The sequence below is a fragment of the Clytia hemisphaerica genome, unplaced genomic scaffold (assembly GCF_902728285.1).
Source record: "Clytia hemisphaerica strain Z4C2 unplaced genomic scaffold, Clytia hemisphaerica genome assembly, whole genome shotgun sequence".
Taxonomy (NCBI): Eukaryota; Metazoa; Cnidaria; class Hydrozoa; order Leptothecata; family Clytiidae; genus Clytia; species Clytia hemisphaerica.
In genome coordinates, this window is record NW_027103776.1 from 43,841 (window position 1) to 68,193 (window position 24,353).

The 24,353-nt window shown below is 35.2% G+C and overlaps 1 protein-coding gene across 1 annotated transcript in view; it reads right to left on the bottom strand.

The window, feature by feature from the left end:
* The window catches only part of LOC136806160 (coiled-coil domain-containing protein 78-like), a 34,038-nt gene that overhangs the window by 6,971 nt on the left and 2,714 nt on the right, over positions 1-24,353 (bottom strand). The window contains exons 3-15 of the mRNA XM_067062723.1: positions 23,782-23,950; positions 21,411-21,595; positions 20,876-21,009; positions 20,360-20,537; positions 19,529-19,656; positions 18,197-18,326; positions 17,650-17,736; positions 16,896-17,075; positions 15,024-15,125; positions 9,882-9,944; positions 9,651-9,712; positions 9,212-9,290; positions 582-707 (exon numbers count right to left, since the gene is read on the bottom strand). Coding sequence (XP_066918824.1) covers positions 582-707; positions 9,212-9,290; positions 9,651-9,712; positions 9,882-9,944; positions 15,024-15,125; positions 16,896-17,075; positions 17,650-17,736; positions 18,197-18,326; positions 19,529-19,656; positions 20,360-20,537; positions 20,876-21,009; positions 21,411-21,595; positions 23,782-23,950 — 1,623 coding nt within the window. The remainder of the gene's footprint in view (positions 1-581; positions 708-9,211; positions 9,291-9,650; positions 9,713-9,881; positions 9,945-15,023; positions 15,126-16,895; positions 17,076-17,649; positions 17,737-18,196; positions 18,327-19,528; positions 19,657-20,359; positions 20,538-20,875; positions 21,010-21,410; positions 21,596-23,781; positions 23,951-24,353) is intronic.

Below are 24,353 nucleotides of genomic sequence, written 5' to 3' on the forward strand. Positions count from 1 at the left end.
TTTTTCATTGTTGCTTATAGATTTTCTTTTTCACAAAATTAATTTCGAATGCAATTAAACTGTTCGATAATAAAAATGTAAGAAAAAAACGTTAAAATCAATTTTGTAAACATTGGCCCGTCATTGAATAGTGTGATTTATGATTAATTGCTCTCTACAGAATGCAATTGAAGATTAATTGCTCTCTTTGAAAGGGCGCCAAATGAGAAAAAATAACTCATCGTGCGATTAAACATGAAATCGAGGCTGGGAACTAAAATTCTAAAAACTAAGATTCGTATTATTGTTGGTTTTATGAGTCTGTATCTACGTACGAAACTTGGACTTGAACTCCTTCGCACTAATTTGAATTAGGGTCCGGAGACACGATTGGACTTGAACCACACATTTCATTTTAATTTTTCTGTGTCTGTGTAGGCTGAGGATGGATGTTTAATAAGCGATATTTCCTTTATCCAGAGATATACCGCCTTATATTCGGTTAAAGACATTTTTAACTGGCGAGGGCTTACAAATATACTACCTGGAGTTTTTTAGAGGTCTGCGATTCAGACTAGTGTATGTGTTGATTTTTATCTCACCTTAATATTGGAGATGTAGGTATTTAGACGTTCCTCATAATCTCTTGATCTCTTCTTCAATGTTTCTTCTACCGTTGACAACCGTTGTTTGTATTGTGTACGCTCCTCAACTATTGCTTCATGCGACTACAAATGAAAGATTGGAAACAGTGCATTATGATTAGTCTCGATAGTTTCTAGCTAGTTGCTTAATAAAGGCAGAAACGTTTTCAATTTCCACGATTTCCAGAGTTTATACCAAGCAAGAAAGTTTAATACACGTTTTTTTATAAGAACAAACTATATAAGAACATAAGGCTTCGATGGTCAAAATGTTAAGAACATGTTAAGAACAATTTAAGGCTTCATGTGCTCTAAAACACCCGATTTCAAAGGAGTATGGACAAAAATACTCAGAAAATGGTGAAAACAGGAAAATGATAAGAACATTTTTAGGCTTAAAAACAAAAAGTTAAGAACATCCGAAGGCTTCAAAAGTTTTGGATGTTCTTATTAAAAAAAACATGTAACCTGGAGAGAATTGCTAAAGTCTCAACCATAATTATCTAAAGTGTCAGACGGCTGTGGACAGACAATAAAAATATCAAAAACTCCAAAACTGTGCCTATAACTTTTCATCTACAATCATGGTCGAAATTATATTGAGATTTTAGTGTATTTTAACGTTATTCAGAATCTAAAATTCGGGCGAAAATTTATATTTTAGCACTTCAACTTTCTTTCATTGAATATTTCGATTATGGAGGGGTTCGTTTGGCTTCTAAAACTATATTCCAAGCCTTATTGGAGCAAATTTGAGGTTTTAAATCCTGAGATCCTAAGGTCTTCCGAAGTCTTAATTCTCATGTTAAACCTCAGAGTTAAAACTCTACTTTCTAACTGTGGTTTAACGCGCTTAAAAATCATTTGTGGTGTTCGAAACTTCGCGGGGAAATCCCCTTTGTCTCTAATATTTTGTCCATGATTGTAAAAAGTTGGAAATTTGTTTTATAAAATCTTTTGTCCAATCCGATGATGAGTTCTATTAATTTGTAAAGTGTTTTTTAGGTTTTGAAGATATCGTTGAAAACCTCTCCTGGTGCCTGAAATTCGAAGGCATTTTTTATTGATTTTGATTTTGAAAAAGTTGTAGTATTTTTAGGGGACTGGTCCTGCCCTTTTAGTTCAGATTTCTGTTAGCTCATACCGTAATACTCTGTATCAGAGTGTATCTAAAGTTTCCTAGTAACTCTACGGCAATGGATTTTGGTCTAGCAAGCTAGATGACTAATTTAGACATAGTAGAAATACAGCAAAAAGTAACGGTGGGAACAAATTTTAGTTGTTTAAAAACTTTTGTACAAGCCAAAAGTTGTTTATACAAACTAAATTCCGTAAAAATAATCGTATTATCATTAAAACACCTATACTACTGTATTACACGAATTGTAAACGACTCTAGTCCCGGGGGGGGGGACTGGCCTACATCATGTGCCACGCTTAAGGGTGGGGTTTTTCAGCATCCCAAAATGCACTGTAAGGGTGTGTTTCTGTGAGATTGCACTGCAAGGGTCGAATTTTAAAACAAATTCAAAATAATTGTTAAAAAGAAAGGTTTTTACTTCTCGTTTGTTTGAAAAATTTCTATTGTCTGATAATTACAGCTGACAAGAATAATTTTCTCAGTTTTTCTTTGAAACAGAAAATTTCCTAAGCTTCTTCTTTCACGCAGATTTACAGCTGAGAAATATAGTGCAATATAAGGGTTGGGTAAATCAAGAGAACATGCACTGAAAGGGTACAGATTTTGTGCGGCACATACCGTCGTTTCGAAATCGAGTGGACCCCCAGGCTCTAGTCTAGTAGATATCGGGTCTGTGTGCAGACTAATGTTGTATATATTTATAGTTTGGAAAATCAATTAAGTAACTCATAACAAGCATATCAAAAGATTATTATCAGTGTTGAAAGTTTAATTGCACGAGAATAATTATTGCTCAAGCTGTTCGAGGCTCGGAATTCCCGAGTTAGAAAAACCGAGTTAGCAAAAAACCGAGCTATGACGTCATCAAGCGAAAGTTTTGACGTCACAATCAAAATATCTAGCTCGATTTCTGATTTCTCTAACTCAATTTTTTCGTCAAATTAAAATTTTCGAGTTAGCTAACTTGATTTTTTTGTCAAATTTTTCGTTTGATGACGTCATAACTCGGTTTTTTTGCTCACTCGGTTTTCTAACTCAGTTTTTCTAACTCGGAAATTCCGAGCCTCAACCTGTTCTAGCCGTTACCTCGTCAACCAAACTTTTTCATTAAATTGTTTACTGACTGTGAACAGCGGTGGTCTGGTAGAGACTACACATTTTTTTTTAGAACATCCAAAACTTTTGAAGCCTTGGGATGTTCTTAACTTTTTGTGTTTTAAGCCTAAAAAATGTTATTAACATGTTCTTATTTTCGCCATTTTTGAGTATTTTTGTAATTTTTCTTAAGAAATCAGGAGCTTATAAGTTATATATTTATATATATAATATATTTTAACCATCGAAGGCCAAGTTGTTCTTATAAAAAAACGTGTAACGCGAAGCTCAAAATCAACCTGCACATCGATTATTATCGATGAGAAAAAACCGGGCTCAATTATCTAAATACAACCATAATTGTTCGCATTAAAGTTCAATAAAGTATAATTATCCGCATCATAATTATCAAGGCAAAGTGGGTGTTCTTTCAAAGACATTTTTAATAAAAGATAACTTATCCCCATTCTAAGGAAAACCGTAACTTGGTCTAATGTCGACACCCCTCTCCTCTAATCCCGACAACCTTTTTATCAGCTGAAATTTATAGAAAGGTTGAAACTCTTTGTCTTTGCTTAGTGGTCAGAGAGAAATAATCCTTTTTCAATCAGTGATTCAAGCTTTCATATCATTCCTTTCTCTAAAGAAGGGTGTCGGAATTAGACGAGGGATGTCGATATTAGACCAACTTACGGTATCTACGACGTTTGGTAAGTCCTTAAAACCACTGGTCAAAACTTAAAGGCACTTGTCAATCTTGAGATTTTAAGAGGAAGATGCTCGAAGGGTTTCAGGGTGATCAAAGCAGTACTTTCATTTAAAAGCTGATATTCAACTTAGTGCCTTGTACAAAAGGCAGTCATCATGACCAAAATATTCGAGACCATTTTTAGTGCTAGGCTCTCTGATTTTACTCTTTTTTAGACAACATTTCCTGTTTAAAATTTATCGGGTATTTCCGAACAATTAGGGTCTGCCAGCCTACATTTAAGGCATATTGTAACTTTGCATAAGCGTGGTGGTGGTAAAAACTCATTCCAGTTAGTACACATAAGGGGTGCCCTACGAAGTGACACAATTCATTACCTCAGCCGCTGGTCTAACATCCACAGCATTGGTCCAGTACCCCCTGTACCATTTAACAACAAAACTGAGTCTTAAATGGTTGAATTTTAAGCACTTATAATGGTCAAATTAATAAAAATAGAGTATTCTTAACCTAAAATACCTCAGTTTTGCCCTTCAATAAGAACAAGATGAGAACAATTTTAAGTGCCAAAAATTAGAACGGCTACACCTCATCAACAATTTACTGGTTCTTATAAAAAAAGAGTGTAATTTGTACGTTAATATAACTGTAATCATTCGTCAATAAACAATTCTTAAATATTAGAAAAAAATTCCATATCATGGATCTATAAACCTATTCCTAGTAAACAAGAAAATAAAAATCAATACAAAGCCCAAAAATGAACATACAATAATATGTCCAAAAATGTAATCATGTAAAAGGGCACCAAAAATAGCTCCAGTTATACACGACAAACTGACCATCGTGCGTCGGACACCTGTAGCAAACCCTTGGATTTCCGTAGGAACGATTCTGCCGAGTAATACAACAAGAAAGACTTGTTCCGATGACCAACCGATCCCAATACAAATAGCATAAGATAGTAAAAAACATATACCTATTGTTCTGTAGTGGTAAAAAAGGGCCGACAGAGCCATCGATTGTAGGGCGACCATTTGAAAACACATTGCAAAAATGATGAAATAGACTGCTTTATTTTTATCTTTGACTTTACTGGTGATATACATATTGATACCGTAGGCAACGGCTTCAAGGTTATAGATGACTCCAAGGTAATGGATAGGGATTTGGTATAGTTCTTTAGTGACTGTTGGAAATACTATTGCGTTGAAAGCTGCAGCGAAATAACTACATACGTGCGCCAATACGAAGATAAAGATAACCCGGTGGTCTTTAAAAAGGCTTAAAGACGAAGCTAACTTTGTCGTTGAAGAATTTTTCGGCCACTTTGTGGCGTTTTCCTGCTCGGGGAGAGGAGAGCCTCCCGATCCTGGTGAATCCTTGCTCAGATTCTTCTTTACATCTTGTCGTATGGAGAGTCCCAGATTCGGCGAGTCCAGGGCTCTTAAACTGGTGTCATTACTCTCAGAATCTTCTTTGAGTGTACGATTCTCCTTTGAAAGGTCTGATACAAAAAATACAATGATCACGACAAAAGAAGCCCATATTAATCCAACTAAGAAAAACGGGAAATTATAAACCCGAAAATGGGCACCAAAAACCCGAAAATCTACTCCACTGAAAATGGTTGTGATAATTGGACTACCGATATAGCTTATGAAGAAACACATGGTGCAAAAGGACAATTTCTTGGTTTGTTCTTCACCTTCATAAAACCGAATAATTTCTCCTTGAATGATTGCCAGTAAGGAATCAGCGACGCCTTGCGTGAATCTTGCGATGAGGATAACGATAGCATAAGACGGTATGGAATATAGAATGTTAGCCAAAGCGACAACGATACATGCTATAATAAGCGTCTTTTTAACGTTTCTTGTACGATCTGTGTACCGTGTTATGGTTAAGGAACATCCGATAGACATTGTATAGTATGCTGCAGTTATACAACCGAACCAGACTTCAGCATTTTCGGCATGGACTCCTTCTTGGAGATAAGTAAGAATGGTTGGTGGGTAAATACCATTACGTCATGGAACCAATAGCTCATTGGTTGGAAGTGACGTAAAAGCAGTCAATACGTCACTTTCAACCAATCAGCTATTGGGTGGAACGGAAGACATTGCAATGGTGCATATCATGAATTCTAAACCAATAATCAACGTGAAAATACAAGAAGATATGTAAGTTCGATGGCGTTTCTTTTTCCAATCCTCTACATTGATGCGTGCTCCATGGTTCATCATAACGTCAAAAAAAATTCAGTATGTGTCAGTAGCGTTATCTTGTTACGTTTGTTTGAAAGCAGGAAAAGACACAGTTATCCCTTCCCTTGCCAACAAGTCATTCTCAAATAGTTCCTTCAAACTGAGCGTGTTTACCAGCAAAATCAATAGTGGTCCAGAAGTAGCATCTAAACCAACCAAAGTTTTTTTTGCCACAACAATGGTCCGGGAGTACTTATTTCCAACCAAAGAGCGTACCTACTACTAAATATCAGTTAATGTATAAAGTTTTCTGTCTTTAAAGGGTAGTAAGTTTGTGTCTCAAATTGTTTCTTTGAACTGCGCATTTTACCAGTAAAAATCAATAGTGGTCCAGGAGTTAGTATTTCCAATCAAAGAGCGTACCTACTAAATATCAGTTAATGTATAAAGTTTTCTGTCTTTAAAGGGTAGTAAGTTTGTGTCTCAAATTGTTTCTTTGAACTGCGCATTTTACCAGTAAAAATCAATAGTGGTCCAGGAGTTAGTATTTCCAATCAACAAAGTTATCAAAAAAACTACCAGCCTTTCAAATTTAATTTCTTCGTAGTATCTGTGTAGAAATTGCAAATTCTTCAAGTATTCTGGCCTTTAAGTAGGACGTAGCTTAAAAATACTGTCCATCCTCAAGGTTATTTTTTTCTCAAAATAAATCCGGCTTATGTTAAGCAATAAATAAATCGAGGTATGGCATGCATGATTATATACCTAATATGGAAAACACAATAATAATCAGTAATAATTGTGAAAGCTTTTGTTTGCTTCTATGTAGACCTTTGTATGTAAATCGATTTGTTAGTGATTTTCGTACAACAGAATCTTGATCACGTGATAAGAATGACCAATCACAAAAGGAGAATGTGTTCAACAAAACGGAAATTTGACAATAAAACTGTTGACGATAACAGACTACATTGATGCTTAATTATAATGACTGAAATCAAGTAATTATCTAATTACTTAATGCAGCTTGCAGCTTGTACTCTTAAGAAAAAGAAGTAATTATACCATGTTTTGATGATGGGGGAGTCTTCAGAAGTCCGACACTTTCTAGTCCGACAGCTAAAAATTCCGACAATTCAATCGAAGGTTGCACTAGTTTTCCGAAATAGATTTTGTCCGACAACGAGTGATGAAGAGAATTAGTGTTTCCACAAAAACATTAGTAGCCAGTCCACCGTGTGAATTGTTTATTTGATATCTTTTATATCATAGCAGTAAAAAGGCTGTGTCCGTCTCCAAAATAAACTTGTTTTTTTTTTGTCGTAATTTGAAAATATTATTTGTTGCCGGGTGGAGAGGGTTCACCAATTGGTAAAAGTTTAGTTGATTGTAAAAAAAAAATTTGAGGAGACTCCTCAGTGGAGAATTGTTGATTTCTTAGATGCCTTTAATTTGGGGTTGGCCGCCAGACATAATGACTCATCAAAGATCGTGCGACTGTTTTCGAACAAAAAAGTAGTTGGATTAGACAAACTTCTGCGCTGATTCCATTTTGTCTGCATTCGGACCATTTCGTTGTCGGATTAGAAAGCGTCGGACTAGTGAGATGCACCCCGTTTTAATACATATTTTACACTCTGTGTGAATTAAGTCTAAGGATGACAGTGTCGGATACAGGAGGTAGGCTATCTTATTCATGGAGAGTAATTAGTTTCCATATAAGGTAATACGATAATAAAGTGCACTCTCCTCCATTGGTTATAGCCTCCCTCTGTATCCGAGCCTGGGATGACCTGAGAAGTTAGTAAGTTATGTAGCGCCCACCATTATAGAAGTAAACGTTCGATCGTTTCTACAAATTCGAACTTTTGCAGAGATTACGTAGCTTAACAAAACATAAAAAAACCCCTACAGTCAACCAGTGGGCAAGTTTCGAATCAATTTGATGTGTCTATCTAAAATAAAGATAGATTTACCTGAATGATACAACCACTGGCCTTTATATATCTTGGACTAACTTTTGCAACCCTAGTCAAGCAAAATCTTTGATCGGAGCTTTTGAAAGTGGTACCCTAATGGCGGAACTATTCAATTGCAGTGTAAAAGCATCGAGGGCGCTCTAGAACTACTTTCCCTTAAATACTTTTGATGATGTAGCGCCGTTAGACGTTGATTTTTAACACTGCAAGGGCTTCTTTGCAGATTCCACTTTCAAAAAAACTACGGTCAAAGCTGAAGGAAATAGCTTTGTCCAGGGTATATAAAGATCAGCGGAGACAGCCCCGGAAAATGCTCATCTATACAATTCAAATATGCATCCATCAACTATCTAGCCCCAGCTGGCACACAACGTTGTTTCAACGTTCATCTAACGTCATATGGACGTTGCGAACGTTAAATAAACGTTGAATCAACGTTGAAAATTCCGTATGGTCAATGTGTGACCAAAATTTCGAATCACATGGCAGTTAAGTTGACATTAACGAAGTAAAAGGCGAAGAAGTGAAAAGTGAGTCTCTTTTTCGTTGGTTGGCAATTTCCATAGGAATGCTCCTTTATATAAATTTGACATTCATTAGCGCACTTCATAGTTTGAATCTCCTCAATGAGTATTGCTTTGAATTGGGCTATTCCATTAAAAAACCATACAGGGGGTGGACGAACCTTTCCAGGTCGAACAAAAATTATTGAAAATGTGTAGTTACCCCCTGGAAAATGGCAAAATTTGCAAAAATTCCCTTGGAAAAATTCTTTTCATACCTTAAAGTGAGGGTGGACGAACTAAATTTGTAACTTTTATCCCCTGGAAATTGTAGAATATCTTTTTACCCCTTGGAAAAATGAGGAAAAACCCCCTGGAAAATTTTCCCGGATTACCACCTGGAAATGTCCGTCCACCCCCTGCATGGATATAAAATAGAATGGCCAATTCTACACTGTCCAAATCTCGTTCCCACATCATTATTCATGATATGCACGATTGCAATATCTTTCGCGGACTCAACAGCTAATTGGTTACAAGTGATGTATTGATTGATTTTACGTCACTGACAACCAATCAGCTGTTGGGTCCGTGGAAGACATTGCAATGGTGCACATCATTATTGTTCCACCTTCTTCCTTAACGAATGATGGATCGTTTTCACGCTCGTCTGTCAAAACCTTGATTTTTAAAATCAGCATCGTTGAAGAGCTCTTCATCAGGGTGTCGCTCATAAAATTTACTGACAACTGGTTCAATATCGATGTGTATATTACAGAACGGTTTAGTGCTGATTTCGTTAGGACTGGCTTTTTTTTAGATTGGTTCTATTTTGATTATCATACCCTCTTGAATTTTTTAGCCGACAAATCTAAATTTTTTGAGAACCCTGACATTTTATTCGAAAGCGCTCAACTGAAGTTTGTAACCAACCTAAAAATGAAGGGTACTTACAGTAACATACTCAGCCAGTTTCTTTTTCGTCTCATTGATCTCAATCTTTTGATCAGAGCACTGTTTCGACAGAGATTTTCTATAATGAGAAAAAAATAGGTTTTCAGAAACTTTCAGGCGTGTCTCAAAAAAGTTACCTAGTATTTGTGAACTGTGGATGAACTAAATCAAATGTAACGGGCTCAACTCTGCAATATCTTTCCAACTATTTGGAATCCCAATTTACACCTATAAATCCTTATTGGCGCAGTCAACTTTTGAGTAATGAATTTACAGGGAAATTTATTTTCGACAAGGATATGAAAAACATGAATGTTGATATAAGTGCATTGTAGTAAAATGTACCCAAGTATCATGATAATAAAAATTTGATAAATGAAGAACACAAAAATGCAAGAAAGTGTAAAAAATACATCAAGGATCTGGCTCAGATACTCACATTATGGTTTCAAGTTTATCAAGTTGTGATCTGTAACCAACTGGACCCATGTCTAATTTGATCTAAAGAAAAGTGAAGGTTTTCTTAAAATTATCTACGCTAAAGCAGATTCCAATAAAAAAGTCACGAAAAAACGTCAATTAAAGCTAAGATTTTTACTCGACTTTTTTTATGTAAATTCACTCATAGGAAATTGGTGTAATTTAAATAAGGATTTTATTAGCTTCTCACCGCCGAAGTCACCTTTGCAGAGGGGACAATTGTTAGAATCTTCTCCAATCGACTTGAGAATTCCTATGGGAATAAAAAGTATTTGAAAGTAATTGAAATTATTTTGATCTTCATTCAACTCGAAGGCCCCATTCCAAAACCAAAACAAATTTTTCTAGAAAGTAAAAAAATAAACCCCCTGATGTTCAACCATGGATCAAATATAAAAAATCTTAGTCAAAACAGACCATTTTTCAAGTTTCCAGGCCGTCCCTAATGTTTTAGCCTCGTTTTGGTGAAGAACTCGTCCTAATGGTAAAGTTAACAAAAAATTTTTAAAAATGGAAAAACACTCCCTGTCATTATTGTGACGAAGGGAAGTTAGGCGATTGGGGTCACCCTTTAGTTATTGAGGGGACCTCTCAGATCACTTATCTGTTCCTTCGATCAAGGTATCCCTTATTGGGGATAAGTCTATGGACACGTAGTAAAGGTACGCTAATAGATTTCAATCAACATCAATTCTGTTTCTCCAATTAAGCAATAAATATCAAATAAGCGTAACATAAATAACATCAAATAACTTAGTAACTCTGGCATATAATTAACAATAGTGTCTGTTCAAGTCCTTCTCCTTCAAGTTCTCTTTTCCAAGTCCTTTTCATTCGAGCTCTCCTTTCCAAGTCTTCTTCCTTCGAGCTCTTTCTCCCAAGTCCTTTTCCTTCGAGCTCTTCCTACCAAGTCCTCGATTTCTTTCCTTTTCTCGCTCATGTTTGCTCGCCCTATTCAGGGGTCTGGGCTCGAGGGCCTGAGCCCCACTCTATTGATTTCTATTCATCTTTCAGTTCATTGATATCGTGTTGGCTCAGTCCTAGTCTCTGTTTGCATTATTCATCAATGATTAGTTTACTAGCTTCACATCTCCGACGTTCGACAAGTGACGTCCTCGTCACTTCAAAAAAAATTCGAGATCGTGGTTTTGCTTTATACTTCTTTCTCTCAGGAATCATTAACTTTTTAATGTTTTTGCTTTCGTGCTGATGATTGGTGCAATTAAGTGCTCAATTGTGGTTGTTTACTTATCGAGTTTTCACAACTGTTTAATTGTTTATTCTTCTCTGGATTTTAGTTCGTACACTGATATGACTTCATATCCTCACTGTTTGACAAGTGACGTTCTCGTCACTAAATTAAAACATAACATAATCGGTATATCCTGGACTGCATTTCATCTTCGCAGGTCTTCAAGTTGTTTTCATTGTTGATGTCGGTTCTTTATATATCAAATTTTACGTATAGTTAACAATTTCTAATGCTGAAATATTTTATTTGAAAACAACTAAATTACAAATTATCGTCTGATTCATAAATATTACATAAACTCATCTCTTAAAAATGTCATAAAATCAATAAACTATTTGTCCAATTTCAGTTTCTCTTTTAACATTTCAGTCTTTAGGTAATTGTTAGTTTCATTCGGTAAACATATCTGCATTCTATTCGACATCTCGGAATTTATTCAACAATTTCTCTGCGCTAAATTTTGTCTTGGTTGTAGTCGGTTAACTGTCCTTCTCAATGTACGCAATTTTGACTCGATATAACTATTTTTTTTGGTTTGGTGCTCTGTGCAGCTCTTTAAATATTCGTGTTTCATTAAATATCAACTTTATCAAGCATGGTTAAGTATTGAGTACTCAACACAATGAACGAAGTTTATTTTTGTTTCTGGGATAAATTTGTTGTTTTTCAGAAATTCTTTTCTTGTACTCGTAGATCTTTCGGTTGTGCCATTGGTTTTTCTGGTCGTATATTTTATCATCGTTGAGAATTCTCTCACTGATTTCTGGTTGCTGCTGGCTCTTCACTTGGTATTGTATTGTAAGATTTATCAACGATATGATATTCATAATCAGGATGTACAACGTTGGTAAGATTATTTTCAGTAGCAGACTCAGTTGTATCTTGTTTCTGCTTCGATTTATCTGGTATTTTCGGCATTTCAGTTGAAACCTCATACATTCTGTCGACTGTTTTGTGGATATTTGAACACTCTCGTATGATTTCGGAATATTATTGGACGGGTGTTCGATATTCTTGGACGGCTCTTGAACACTACAACATGGATTTTTAATACTCTCGGTTGGCTTCTTCATAATATCGGAGGGTTTTTTGATAATATCGGTCGGTTTTTCAATAACTTCGGACGGCTCTTTGACAATTTCGGATGACTTTTTAACAATCTCGGACGGATTTTTGACAATCTTGGACAGCTTTACAATATTCTCGGACTGGGTTATTCTGGAAGACTTTTCAATATTCTTGGACAGTTTTTTCTTAATCTTTGACAAATGCTGTGAATTATTTGGTGGCTGATGGATAACCTTGGAGGGGGTTTGAATGATTCTAGATGAATGTTGAATCATTTCTTGCGATTTCTTTAGCGGAAGATGACATATCTTTGGAGATAGGTTTGTAATCTTTGACAACGAGTGAAGTTTCGACGGTTCATAAATAATTTCGCTCGGTGAGTGAAATTTCGGCGGTTGTTGACATGTTATACGTGGTCGGCGAATAATCTTTGGTGGTCGGTAATGAACCTTCGGTGGTGAGTGAACTTCGATAATGATAGGTGGCGGATGAATCTTTGGTGGTTGTATAAATGTCTTGCGTGGTTGGCGAATAATTGTCGGTGGTCGGTAGGTAATATTCGGTGGTGGGTAAATTTTTGAGGATTCTCGAGGTTTCTGATCTCTTACCAGCGTTCGCGTTGAAGTGTCGCGACGTCCATCTGAGGAGATTTTTCTATTTTGTTGAGGAGGTCTGTTCTGTTGTCGCTTGAGATTCTTGATTTTGGCTTGCATTCTTTCGATCTCTCTCATTCCGTCTGTTGATGATGCAAATTTTGGTCGGCCAAGCGTATTGATTGTTTGAGGCGTTATCATTCGTAACTTTTGTTCGATCACCTCGGATACTTGTTCATCGAGATCTCTTTCACCGGCGTACTCATTTAATGACACTCGTCTTGGCGTTGCACTGGAAGATTGGACAGTACACGCGCCAGCTGCTAATTTGTCGATCTTTTCGTTCAGCTGTTTGAGCAGTTTGGTGGAGTTCACATTGTAATTCGACTTGATCGCGTTCTCTAATCTGATGTAAGCCACTGCTTCATTGAAGGTTTTGAATCTCTTTAAAATGATTGATATTCGTAAATCATCATTCAGTCCGGCGATGAGTGAGTTCAATTTCTGCTCATTGCTGTAATTTAATTGATACACTAGCTCTTCGAGTTTTTCAAGGTAGACATCTAGTGATGAACATTCCTCTTGTTTGAGTTTGGCTAGTTCAGCTTTCTTTAACATTCTGATATCGGACGACCAGAAGTAGTTCAGCAACATCTCTTTTATCAGCTTGTACGAAGGCTTCACGTCTGCTGGTAGCGCTCTGTAATAGTGCATCGCGTGACCTTGTAAGCCATATGCTGTTAGAATGTCCAAACGTTCTTTGGAGCTCCACTTGCCAATGGTTGCTATGCTCTCGAAACTTTCGAAATAGCTTTTGATATTTTCATTACTGGTTCCATTGAATTGTGGTATATCGTCCAAAGTCATTTGGATTACGTTCATCTTGAAGATACTCGTCATTCTTTGCTTGTTTTCGCTTTCATCGACACTGTCGTTTTAGCGAGTTGCATGTTGAATCATTTATAAGTAGTCGAAATGTATTACCTCTAGATGTTGTATTCCTCTTGCCTAGTTTCCTTTACTTATTTATCTTTCGATTCAAATCACATAATCGAAATCAAAATTTACTGCACAATGTTAGGTATTATTTTATTTGAATCAATTGCAACCAATCCTTGGTTACGGCAAAAGTTAACTGCGTTCAAGTTTGTTGAATAATTGATGCCGAGATAAGATTTGACGTTAAACTTCTCTTCTTAAACTTCTGGCTTTAAATAATTGATTTTGTGTAAAACTCTCGTTTTGATAGTGTTTGATACTTCCTGATGTAAAATCTCTTATGTCCTTTTTAAAATAACGTGTCCTTATTAATCGTGAAATCAACCAAACTACCAATCAACAATAGTTCAGTTTCTGTGGTGTAATTAAGTAGTACTCTACTACAATGTCTTACTGTTCTCGTTCTTTGGTGTAATGTAGCTTCCTCCTTTTGGATCTCTGATTCTTGCGAAGCGAGTTCTTCTGGTTCACCTTCAGTGTGACGAAGGGATGTTAGATATTTTTCCAATTAATACTACGTTTTCTAATAAGTGTAAATAACATCAAATAACTTAGTAACTCTGGCATATAATTAACAATAGTGTCTGTTCAAGTCCTTCTCCTTCAAGTTCTCTTTTCCAAGTCCTTTTCATTCGAGCTCTCCTTTCCAAGTCTTCTTCCTTCGAGCTCTTTCTCCCAAGTCCTTTTCCTTCGAGCTCTTCCTACCAAGTCCTCGATTTCTTTCCTTTTCTCGCTCATGTTTGCTCGCCCTATTCAGGGGTCTGGGCTCGAGGGCCTGAGCCCCACTCTATTGATTTCTATTCATCTTTCAGTTCATTGATATCGTGTTGGCTCAGTCCTAGTCTCTGTTTGCATTATTCATCAATGATTAGTTTACTAGCTTCACATTATCATAGTACTAAGCTGGTAATCACCCAATGATAAAATGTCCATAATTTCAGTTAAATCGAAAAAGTAAGTAAACAGCCTACCCAAAATTTATAGGGGACGAGATGGAGTTTTTACAAGCTCTTATTTGATTTGGTTGGTTGTTAACCAGTAATAAAACAATTTTGTTACGTTTTCTAAAGAACGCGTCATCTCTATTAATTCAAATGACCAATTAGTGAAGTATCTTATAAAAACTCCATCCTGCTCCATCTCATTTAAAATTTAGACAGACAGACATCTTCTATCTCAATTAGATAGAGATAAATCTCTAGATGATAGAGATAAATCTCTAGATGATAGAGATAAATCTCTAGATGATAGAGATAAATCTCTAGATAGATCTATCTCAATTAGATAGAAATAAATCTCTAGATAGATAGAGTCGATATTTTACGTGAATAGCCGATTAATCGATGACTTTTAAACAGTCTTTAAATCGTTTTCACAGGGTCTATGGCCAACCTGCTCGATTATCTATTGATTTGCAAACCTTTTCTTTTGTGATATTATCGTCATTCCTTCCCTTCTTGTATTCTTCGTTACTTTTCAACAAATCGGAAATTGTTTTCTCTTGGTCTTTGATGTACTCTTTCTGAAAAGTGTAAAAAGTTCAAAGTTTAATTTTGATCTTCAAATTGCATAAGCTCTAAAGTCTATTCACGATAAGTGTGCACTCTTTTTTACTTTTACCTATAACTTTTGAAGGAATTCTTCAATCTTTATAAATTTGGTATCATGGGAAAGATATTAGTGAGTGGAACAATTTTAAATAAAAAAATCTTTAAAAAAATTCTAAAAATGAAGATGAAAATGAAGAAGAAAAAAATGAAGATCTTGTAGAAAAAAGTGCTATAACTATCATTTTCACTGAAGTGAATTCTTGATCATCGAACGTCATCACTGTGAAAAAATTTCTCAAAAATAATCATTCAGTCAAAAGATATCAAACAAAGTTATAAGCTGATTGACGTCTAAAAATGCTGTTTTCTGCAGTTTTTTGCTGTTTTTTGGGGTCAATCACTTATTAACTTTGTATCATAACTTTATATTGAATAAATATTTTAATGAAATTTCTTCACAGTGATGACCACCTAAGATCAAAGAATCTGTCCAGTGAAAATAAAAGTTATAGCACTTTTCTACAAGATCTTCATTTTCAGAATTTTTTTGAAGATTTTTTTATTTCAAATTGTTCCACTCACTAATATCTTTCAAATGATACCAAATTTATAAAGATTGAAGAATTCCTTCAAAAGTTATAGGTAAAAGAAAAAAGAGTGCACACTTATCGTGAATAGACTTTAGTTTAGATGCCTGACTTTCTACCCTGCCTATTCTAATTGTTAGAGTATCCTAAAAGTGAGCTAAAAGTTGGCAGGTAAAATTTTTGCTTGGAAAAGATTGTGTCGACGTCAAATGAAGGCAATAATGCATTGACTAGACAGCCAACATTCTGCTCACTTTAATTCATAATTACAATAAACAGGGCAAAAAGTGGGCCGTCTATAAACCAGAGCTAAGTGTTCTACAGGGGAGTCCCCATGACTCGGACAAGAAGTACGGGAAATGCAAATTTTTTCGGATTTTTAATATTTCGAGTAATGGAGTAAGGTTTATCAGATATTGTTAACTGAAGGGACCATAACAATTGTTCGAGTTAAGGAAATTTCGAGTAATGGAGTAAGGTTTATCAGATATTGTTAACTGAAGGGACCATAACAATTGTTCGAGTTAAGGAAATTTCGAGTAATGGAGTAAGGTTTATAAGGCATTGTTAACTGAAGGGACCATAACACTTGTTGGAGATAAGGAGACATTTGAGATAAAGGTTTATCTGGCATCCAGATGCAGAAATTTTCATCTGACATGCTAAAGTGCTAAAGGTCGGAAAATTTTTCAACATCAACAAAGTTTTCAACAAGGTTTAGATTACGGAATTTTGCAAGACCACGTCAAGGATTTTGCAGCGGGTTTCAGGGATTGTCGGGCCCAACCGAAATATTTTTAGCGTTATGCGCAAGGGTAGTTGAACCCGACTGGAGATACAGCACTTCAAAGGCCGACTATCATTTCTCTTCGATGGGAAATTGGCCCACTTCTTTAGAGCTTTAGCATGGGCATCTGCCAATCCACCATCGGAATATCAGATAAGATAAAGGTTTGAGTTAAAAGGTTTCCACTGTATTTTCTCCGCACGTCATGGCGAAGAAAACCTTTAAGGCTATTAACCCCAAGCTTTTTTGATTTTCGTATATTAATGGGGGGGGATAGAATCTACCTATCTTTTCTCAAAATCTACCCCCCCCCCCACACTGGGGCTAATAGGGTTAAGGCTCAAGAAAAGAGAAAAATTTTCTCATACGTGATCCTCAATTTCTTCTTTCATTCTATGAAAGGCCACTTTCAAATTCACCAGTTCTTCTTGTATTTCGGATTTCTCTTGTTTCAAATTCTCATATCGCTCTTTCAAATCAACATGCAGCTTTTGTTCTAGAGTGTAATCGCGTTCATACTTTGACGCATTCGAATATTCTGCTTTCAACTGAAAATAAGAGGAAAATATTATAATGGGCCAATCCATTAAGTTTCCATACAGGGGGGGCGGAGGAACCTTTTCAAGTAAAAAGACTTTTTTTGAAAATGTGCGGATACCCCCTGGAAAATGGCAAAATTTGCAAAAAGACTTGGAAAATCTCTTTGCATACCATAAAGTGATGGTGGACGAACTAAAACCAGTCTTTAAAAACACTCTTTTAGACCCCCTGGAAATTCTGCTTCGTCCATCCCAATAGTTAATTTGGAAGTAGTCGAATTAATAAGAGTTGGAGATTGAATGAAAACGGAAAGATTACTATACAGTTGGCGCTCTCTAATTCGATCTTCAAGGGGAATTGGATTATCATCGAATAAGGGAGCGTATCATTTTATGAGAGTTTATTGTTGACAAATTACTTTAAACATTATCGAATGATGGAGGATATTGAATAGTAGAACATCGAATTAGAGAACGTCAACTAAAAAAAAGAAGTCTATGAGGATTTTTTCAGCATTTTCAAGGTTATTCAAGTTTTTTAAAATTCTAGGGTTCAAGGGTTTGTCAATACTTTTAAGAGGACCTTATTCTTAAAATCCAGCAATTGGTTGTTAGCATTCTGTTGTTCAATGTTGCCCTTCAATTTCAAATCGACCAGCTCTTTTGTCATCTAGAAATCAAGAGGAATGAGGAAATTAAAGTTATACCATTGAAATCGAGGCTCCAAAGAGACTAAACTTTGAAACTAATTTCTTTTTCGAAAATGTAAACCGTTAATTCTGTTGGATCTTATGCGATGGATCGAATCTCAGGCCATAGTAACTAAAATGTCCACCCGGGGAATCTTCCTGGTATTCACCTCAGACCGAAAATCTTTAGAAACTAGTATTGGGAAGACACTTCTCGATAGGAAATATCAGTTTTAACATTTAAATAAAATGCACATTTCATTGTGTTTTAAATCAGAACCATATAAAGAAGAGCTTTTGGTAAAAGTCATCTTTGACCGATTAAAGCGAGTGCAGGTAGTTTAAAAAGAATAATTGATTCCAACAAATATTTTACAGATTTACGAAAAAGAAACTCCAAACATGGCAACCTTTCGTTAATTACCGCAAACTAATTTTTACTTTGAGTTTTTCAGCGGCTTGGTTACTTTTTATTTCATCATTCCTTTCGAATTGGTACACCATATTCTCATATTTTGTTTGGAGTTGTACTGACTGTTTTGCCAAGTCTTCTTTCTCCTGGTGCAAGGCTCTATAATAGGAGAAAAAATAAACTTTCAACATTTCTATATGAACACTCTATGTATTACGCTCAGAACTTCAGTTCTTTAGGTACTCTATTGACTCTGTTGAGGAGCAATCTCTGCTTCTCCCTTCACCACAAACAGCGATTATGCGAAGCTCAACACTTAATGTTTTGAGCACTCTGGTGACAACAGCAGTCTATGCTCGCTTACCCGAGCCGCACTGGTTAGTCCTGGGAAGGACGGATAGGCAGTATATGAACACACTATAAATAATCCGAAACTTAACCAACGTAGTATTGTCATGTGATTTAGGCAAATAATAATGAAAGTCTTTATTTCCCTACAATGCAAAAAGCTTTTTGAAAAAAAACACAAGTAGTAGTCTTCACAATAGACAATTCCAGGCTTCAGGCCTTACTAGGAGTTTTACGCTTGAAAAGAAGGAAGATATAACGTAACATAATTTGCCACTTATGGCTTATGGGGAGGGGGTTGATTTGTCACTTATGGCGGAGGGGGAGGGGTTAATTTGCCACTTATGGCGGAGGGGAAGATTGCTTTGCTACTAGGCAGAGGGGGTGCTTTAGCTGCTACATATCTGTGTACAAACCATGATTATACAATAGTTTTTGTACTCAAAAGATAGTATATCTCGTTTCACTTACCTTAATTTCATTAATTTAAATAAAAAAGGCCTTTTTTCGCGCACTTAGCCACGCAAAAATTGATGGGTGCGTGGATTAGTAATCGTTTTGAATGTGTAGAAATCTCATCTTTAATAAAATGGGACCTCAATTTATGTTACATGTTTTTTTTTTATAAGCATTGCACTTATAAGCATATCTAGGCTCAGATATGGCAAAAAAATTAAGCATATGTCAAGCATTACTTGAGCCTACGAAAAACGTTTTTTTCCTGATTTTGACTTTTTTTGGCTGGAATTTTACGGATTTTCAGTATTTCCCTAAATTTATGCTTTAGATTTAAGCTTCCCCTCAAGCATTTTTCAGCCTTATTAAGCTTTCGACCTAAGCATCTCTGCTCTGGGCCTTTTTTCGGATTTTTGTATGCTTATAAAAAAAACAACATGTAGATATGCCTCTGGAATGTAAATATCCAATTTTACGAGGTGCGCGAAAATTAAAGGCGCAAAAATAAAAGGCGCGCAAAAATTAATGGAATTAAGATATTCACAACATATAATTACCTGTAAGACTGTTCAAGAGTAGATAATCGAGACTTCAATTCATCACACGTCATATCACTGGCTTCCTTCTTTTTACGGACATCGCTTTTCAACTTTTTGATAAGTTCGACGTATTTGAAAAGTAGGTTCTAAAAGATAATATCCCAATAAATAAATAGTTAGATTCATTACCAATAAGAAATAACTGAAGGCTAGTGGCAAATCTTTTAAGTATGATTGTAAATTTCAAGCGTACGTTGTTTTACAAAAATACCACATAGAAACAAAGAAAACACTAGATTCAATCCATGTCACTATACTTTGGTATAGTCAGGAAAATTAATGGACATAAATTCATTGCCGACCGCAACCATTAAAGGGATTATCAGATGATTTTTTATATTTTGCTTAGAGATACATTTTATGGTTCTAAGAAACATCTCCAAAGTTTTTGACCAAATTATTTTCCAAAGCTGAAATATTTGACTTTAAATTTTCAAATTTTTACTTGAAAACAATAGAAATTCAGCGTAAACACTGTGTAAAGTTCAAAGTTCAAAGTCAAATATCTCAGCTTTGGAAAAAAATTGGGACAAAACTTTTAGAGGTGTCTCTCAGGACCATAAAAGGTATCTCTATGACAAATATCAAAAACCATCTGATAATGCCTTTTAACCCTTAGACCACGAGGGACACGTATATGCGTCCAAAACAAGCCAAAATACTGAGTCTCAGACTTAAGGCCATAGCTCCCGACCACTTGATTTAAAGAGGCATAAACCGAATGCTTTTAGAAAGAGTATAAAAAAAACTGCGCACACAAAGGGCTAGGGTTGAATGTTGTATTCTTACCTTCAAGTAAGGTGTACAAGGAACAGGTGAACAGGAGACTGTATTCAACAAAGAACACAAGTCCAATGTTTGATGAGTTGAATCAGTCATTTCCAAACTGTCCATGAAAGTGATGACTTTTGTAACACTGTTTTGGAGAACAGAATCGTAAAGGAAATGCTCCAATGGTGAAAGACATCTAAAATAAAGAAAGATAGGTTTATAAGTTTTAGATGCTTTGGGTAAGGGGTTAAAGCTAAAGCTTGTAAAAATATAAAGCATGTATTTCAGAACTTTTATAGGCCATTTCACAGTCGAAATGGATCATGGGTAATCAAGACTGACCAATAGTCAGTCGTCATTAGCGCGCAGTGGTCCTGATTACCCATTACGCTTTGCGATTGTGAAATGGCCTATATACAGCAAAATCCAGCTTAGGATGGGCCGTCAAATAAATCTTAAACAAATGAGATTTTAACTGTAACCGCCAAAGCCAGTAAATTTCTTTTTCGCTAAAATTAGTTTGAATAAAGTTACCCGAATATGTTATCTTTGAATGAATCTTTCTGGATCAGACTTTGCAATATTTGATAAGATTTATTGTTATCGGTAGCTGGGAGCAAAAGTACTCTGAACCAACACAACAAAGGTGGAGCATTCATCTGGAGTATCTAAACAAAAGAGAAAAGTTTTATTAGAGTAGAACTGACCAGAAAGAAAATTCCCTATAGGGAATCTGACGGGGTTACTCTTTCAGAGCCAAGCTGTATGCTAACTGAGGATTCAAAGAATAATATTCAATGTGTCAACAATGTATGTCAAAACTATCTCAACTCGGGTGATATAGATGGCAGAGCAGTATAATAGCATTTTCAACTATTAATACAATGTATTCCATCTCTCTTCACCACAATAATTTATGAATTGAAGGAAATATTGGAATGTGAAAAATCCTGGAAAATGTGGAACCATGTCAGCGTAATCAAGAGCAATTCCTTCGAGTGTGTAGTTGCCAAAAAAAAGTACAGACTTAAAACAAATAGACTTTAATATGAAAACTTGAATGTTTCACCTTTGTCAGTTTGAATTCAACAACTATTAGTGATTCATTTAACATTTCACTGTCTAATTGTTTTTTCAAGGTGACCATAAGATGTTTACAAGCTTCTTTGGACGAGTTGGCGACAATTGAAAAGCTGAAGATATTCTTGACTGTACATCCTGAAAGGACGTCGCATTCCAACATTGGCTCTACATCTGAAAACACATTTTTTGTTAGTAAGTAAGTATAAGGTTGCTCCACATACCATTGATCCTCTTCTTAATTAATTGCTGAGCATCATGCAGAGAAGCATCAACTACCATTTTGGGAATCTTTGGTATGACCCGGCTGGGGGAAGAACCCACAACCTTGCGCACTGTAGCCGGATGCTCTACCACTACACTAAGGTCGCTACCGCTGCTTTTGTCAGAATGTTATTTCTTAAATAAAGAGCCATATTCATTTGATGCAGCCTATTGATAAAATTTAATTTCTATTATTAGGAGATATTGCTACTCGTTTAAAGGAAAATAGTTTTAGTCATAAATAAATCATTTTTATCAATTCATTATCTATCTATATGTATCCATCAGACATCAGGACAATCTCAAATCAATGTCGCCTAAGAAAAAGTTATTTTTTTTGAGGAAAAAGTGGAAAATTTACATAATTGGCCATATAATCTTCATTTTTTATCTAAAAAGGTTGAAATTTTGAGGGTTGGTCATAATTGATGGCTTATACCCAAAAATGAAAAAAAAAACTTGAAAAGGGTTTGTTATTTGAGGTTAATATGACAATTTATAGACTTTTGTTAACCTCAAAATATAGAGACGCTTATTGAATTATTGGGGAAAAAATTATTAGGGAGTCATCAAAAAGGCTTCAAATATCAAGCTTGTTTAAAAAAGGTTAGAGATTTCCCACAAGGAAGGTGCAATTCATGAGGTTAAAAAAATGGTAACAAGTAACCTCACATTCTTAACCATATCTTCTGCTAGCATGTATATTAAGTTATGGGACAAAAGTAAAATGATACTAGAAGCTTAGATCAATAGGGTTTTTATGAAATTGACAATCTTTGCTCTAACGTAGGGTTAAAAATTGAGGTTAAAATTAGAACTCTATGTTAAGGAATGTGAGAAATTTGCTTCTCTAATTGACCTAAATAGTTCTATTCTATTAAAGCTACAGGAACAAAATTACTTTTTAAAAGTTTTCATAAAGTAACTAAGCTAAAAAAATATGAAATAGACCAAAAAGGTTCTTAAAATGAGGTTAAACAACGTGAAAAAGTAGGATGTTTTAGCTTATACCTTCAAACTTAAACAACTGAACGAAAAACGTTTAAGGTATACTACGATAAAAGTTAGCCTCAAAGATTTTTAATTCAGACTTAATTAAGACTTAAGCTTTACTTTTAAGCTCAGTATTGATATCAAAAACAGATTTATAAGTCATTAAAGTATACAACAAAGAATTAAAAAACTCTATAAGCCCAATTCACAAATAACCTCACTTTTGGTACCCAAACTAAGATATTAACCTCGTTTTTTCTACTTTACCTTGTTCCTCAACCATTGAATAATGGATCCCACTATTTTTATCACACAATTTTCCCTTTTTATGAGGTTATCTGAAAGCTTAAAATTAACCCCTTTCTCAGGTAAGTGTGTCTCTCAAGTTAATATCCGAGTTAACCTCACTTTTTATACCAAAATATAATTTTTCATGTTTAGTTGTTTTTGATAATAGGCTACTGTTTGTCTGATATCCAAAATTAGACTGAAATATCATTGTTAACCTCACAATTAGGGTGTTTTTGTGAAATAACCTCAAATTTTACACCCTACTTGAAATGTTAACCTCATTTTTTCTAGCCTACCTTGTTGCCCAATCATTAAATAGTAAAACCCAATCATTTATTTTTACTTTAACCTCACATTTCATACCAATTTTGGTCTATCTTTAAGGACCATTAGGTTAACCTCAGTGCAAGTTAACCTCATATTCTTAACCCTACTTTGACCAAGAATATCTCTTTAAATTCAACACTTAACCTCTATAATGTATATATCATTGTGAACCTGAACAAATTTTGAGTTAGCATGTAAAGTAGCAAATAAAAATAAGTTAACCTCATTTATTTATCCTTTGTTAAAGTCAAAAAAGTTCTTTTGAAAAAGTTAGGCGATTTTTGGGGGTTTTGACTTGAGATGGTCCATCAGTCGCGCCTGATATAGGGATTTTAAGTGGGTTGGACAGAATATATGTCTGATCAGGTTTGGTCCAATGTCCATGATAAATGAATAGCAATATATTGGACTTTGTGCGCAAAATTGACTTTCCATCATTATAAAGAATTCTAGTAAAAGAAAATCCTGAATTTGAAATTTAATACCTAGATCAGAGATTTTCCTGTACACCAAGTCTTGGACCTCCACTTCAGCATCATCCAAACCAACTGCTTCATTACTGTTATGGAGTTGATATATACTCATTTCTAAATCATTCTTCAGCTTGATGTGGGGTAAAGAAGAACCATGACTCAATGTGGATTGCATCGAAATCTGAAAATAAAATTCAGGAAACCTATTACAATAGATCGGAGTTTTTGATTTTTCTAAAAAAGCGATGCATTGTGGGATTGTTTCGAGAGTATTACAATAGAATTCCCTCGATGAATTCCTAAGAGATTTCTATTGTAATACTTCCCGAAACAATCCCACAATGCATTGCTTTTTTAGAGAAATCAAAAACTCTGATAAGATTTATTAGCTTTACAAATACCAATATGAAAATTTTGTTTAGTTGTAAAGGAGGCTTTTTGATATCTGTGCAAGTGCACACAAGTTTTAAATTGAAATTTTGAGCAAACTAAAAAAATGTTAGCAACTTTTGCATTGGGAAGAGGAAAAGACTAACTTGAATTTTGACATCAAATGTGGATTAGCTGTCTAAAAGTACAAAAGA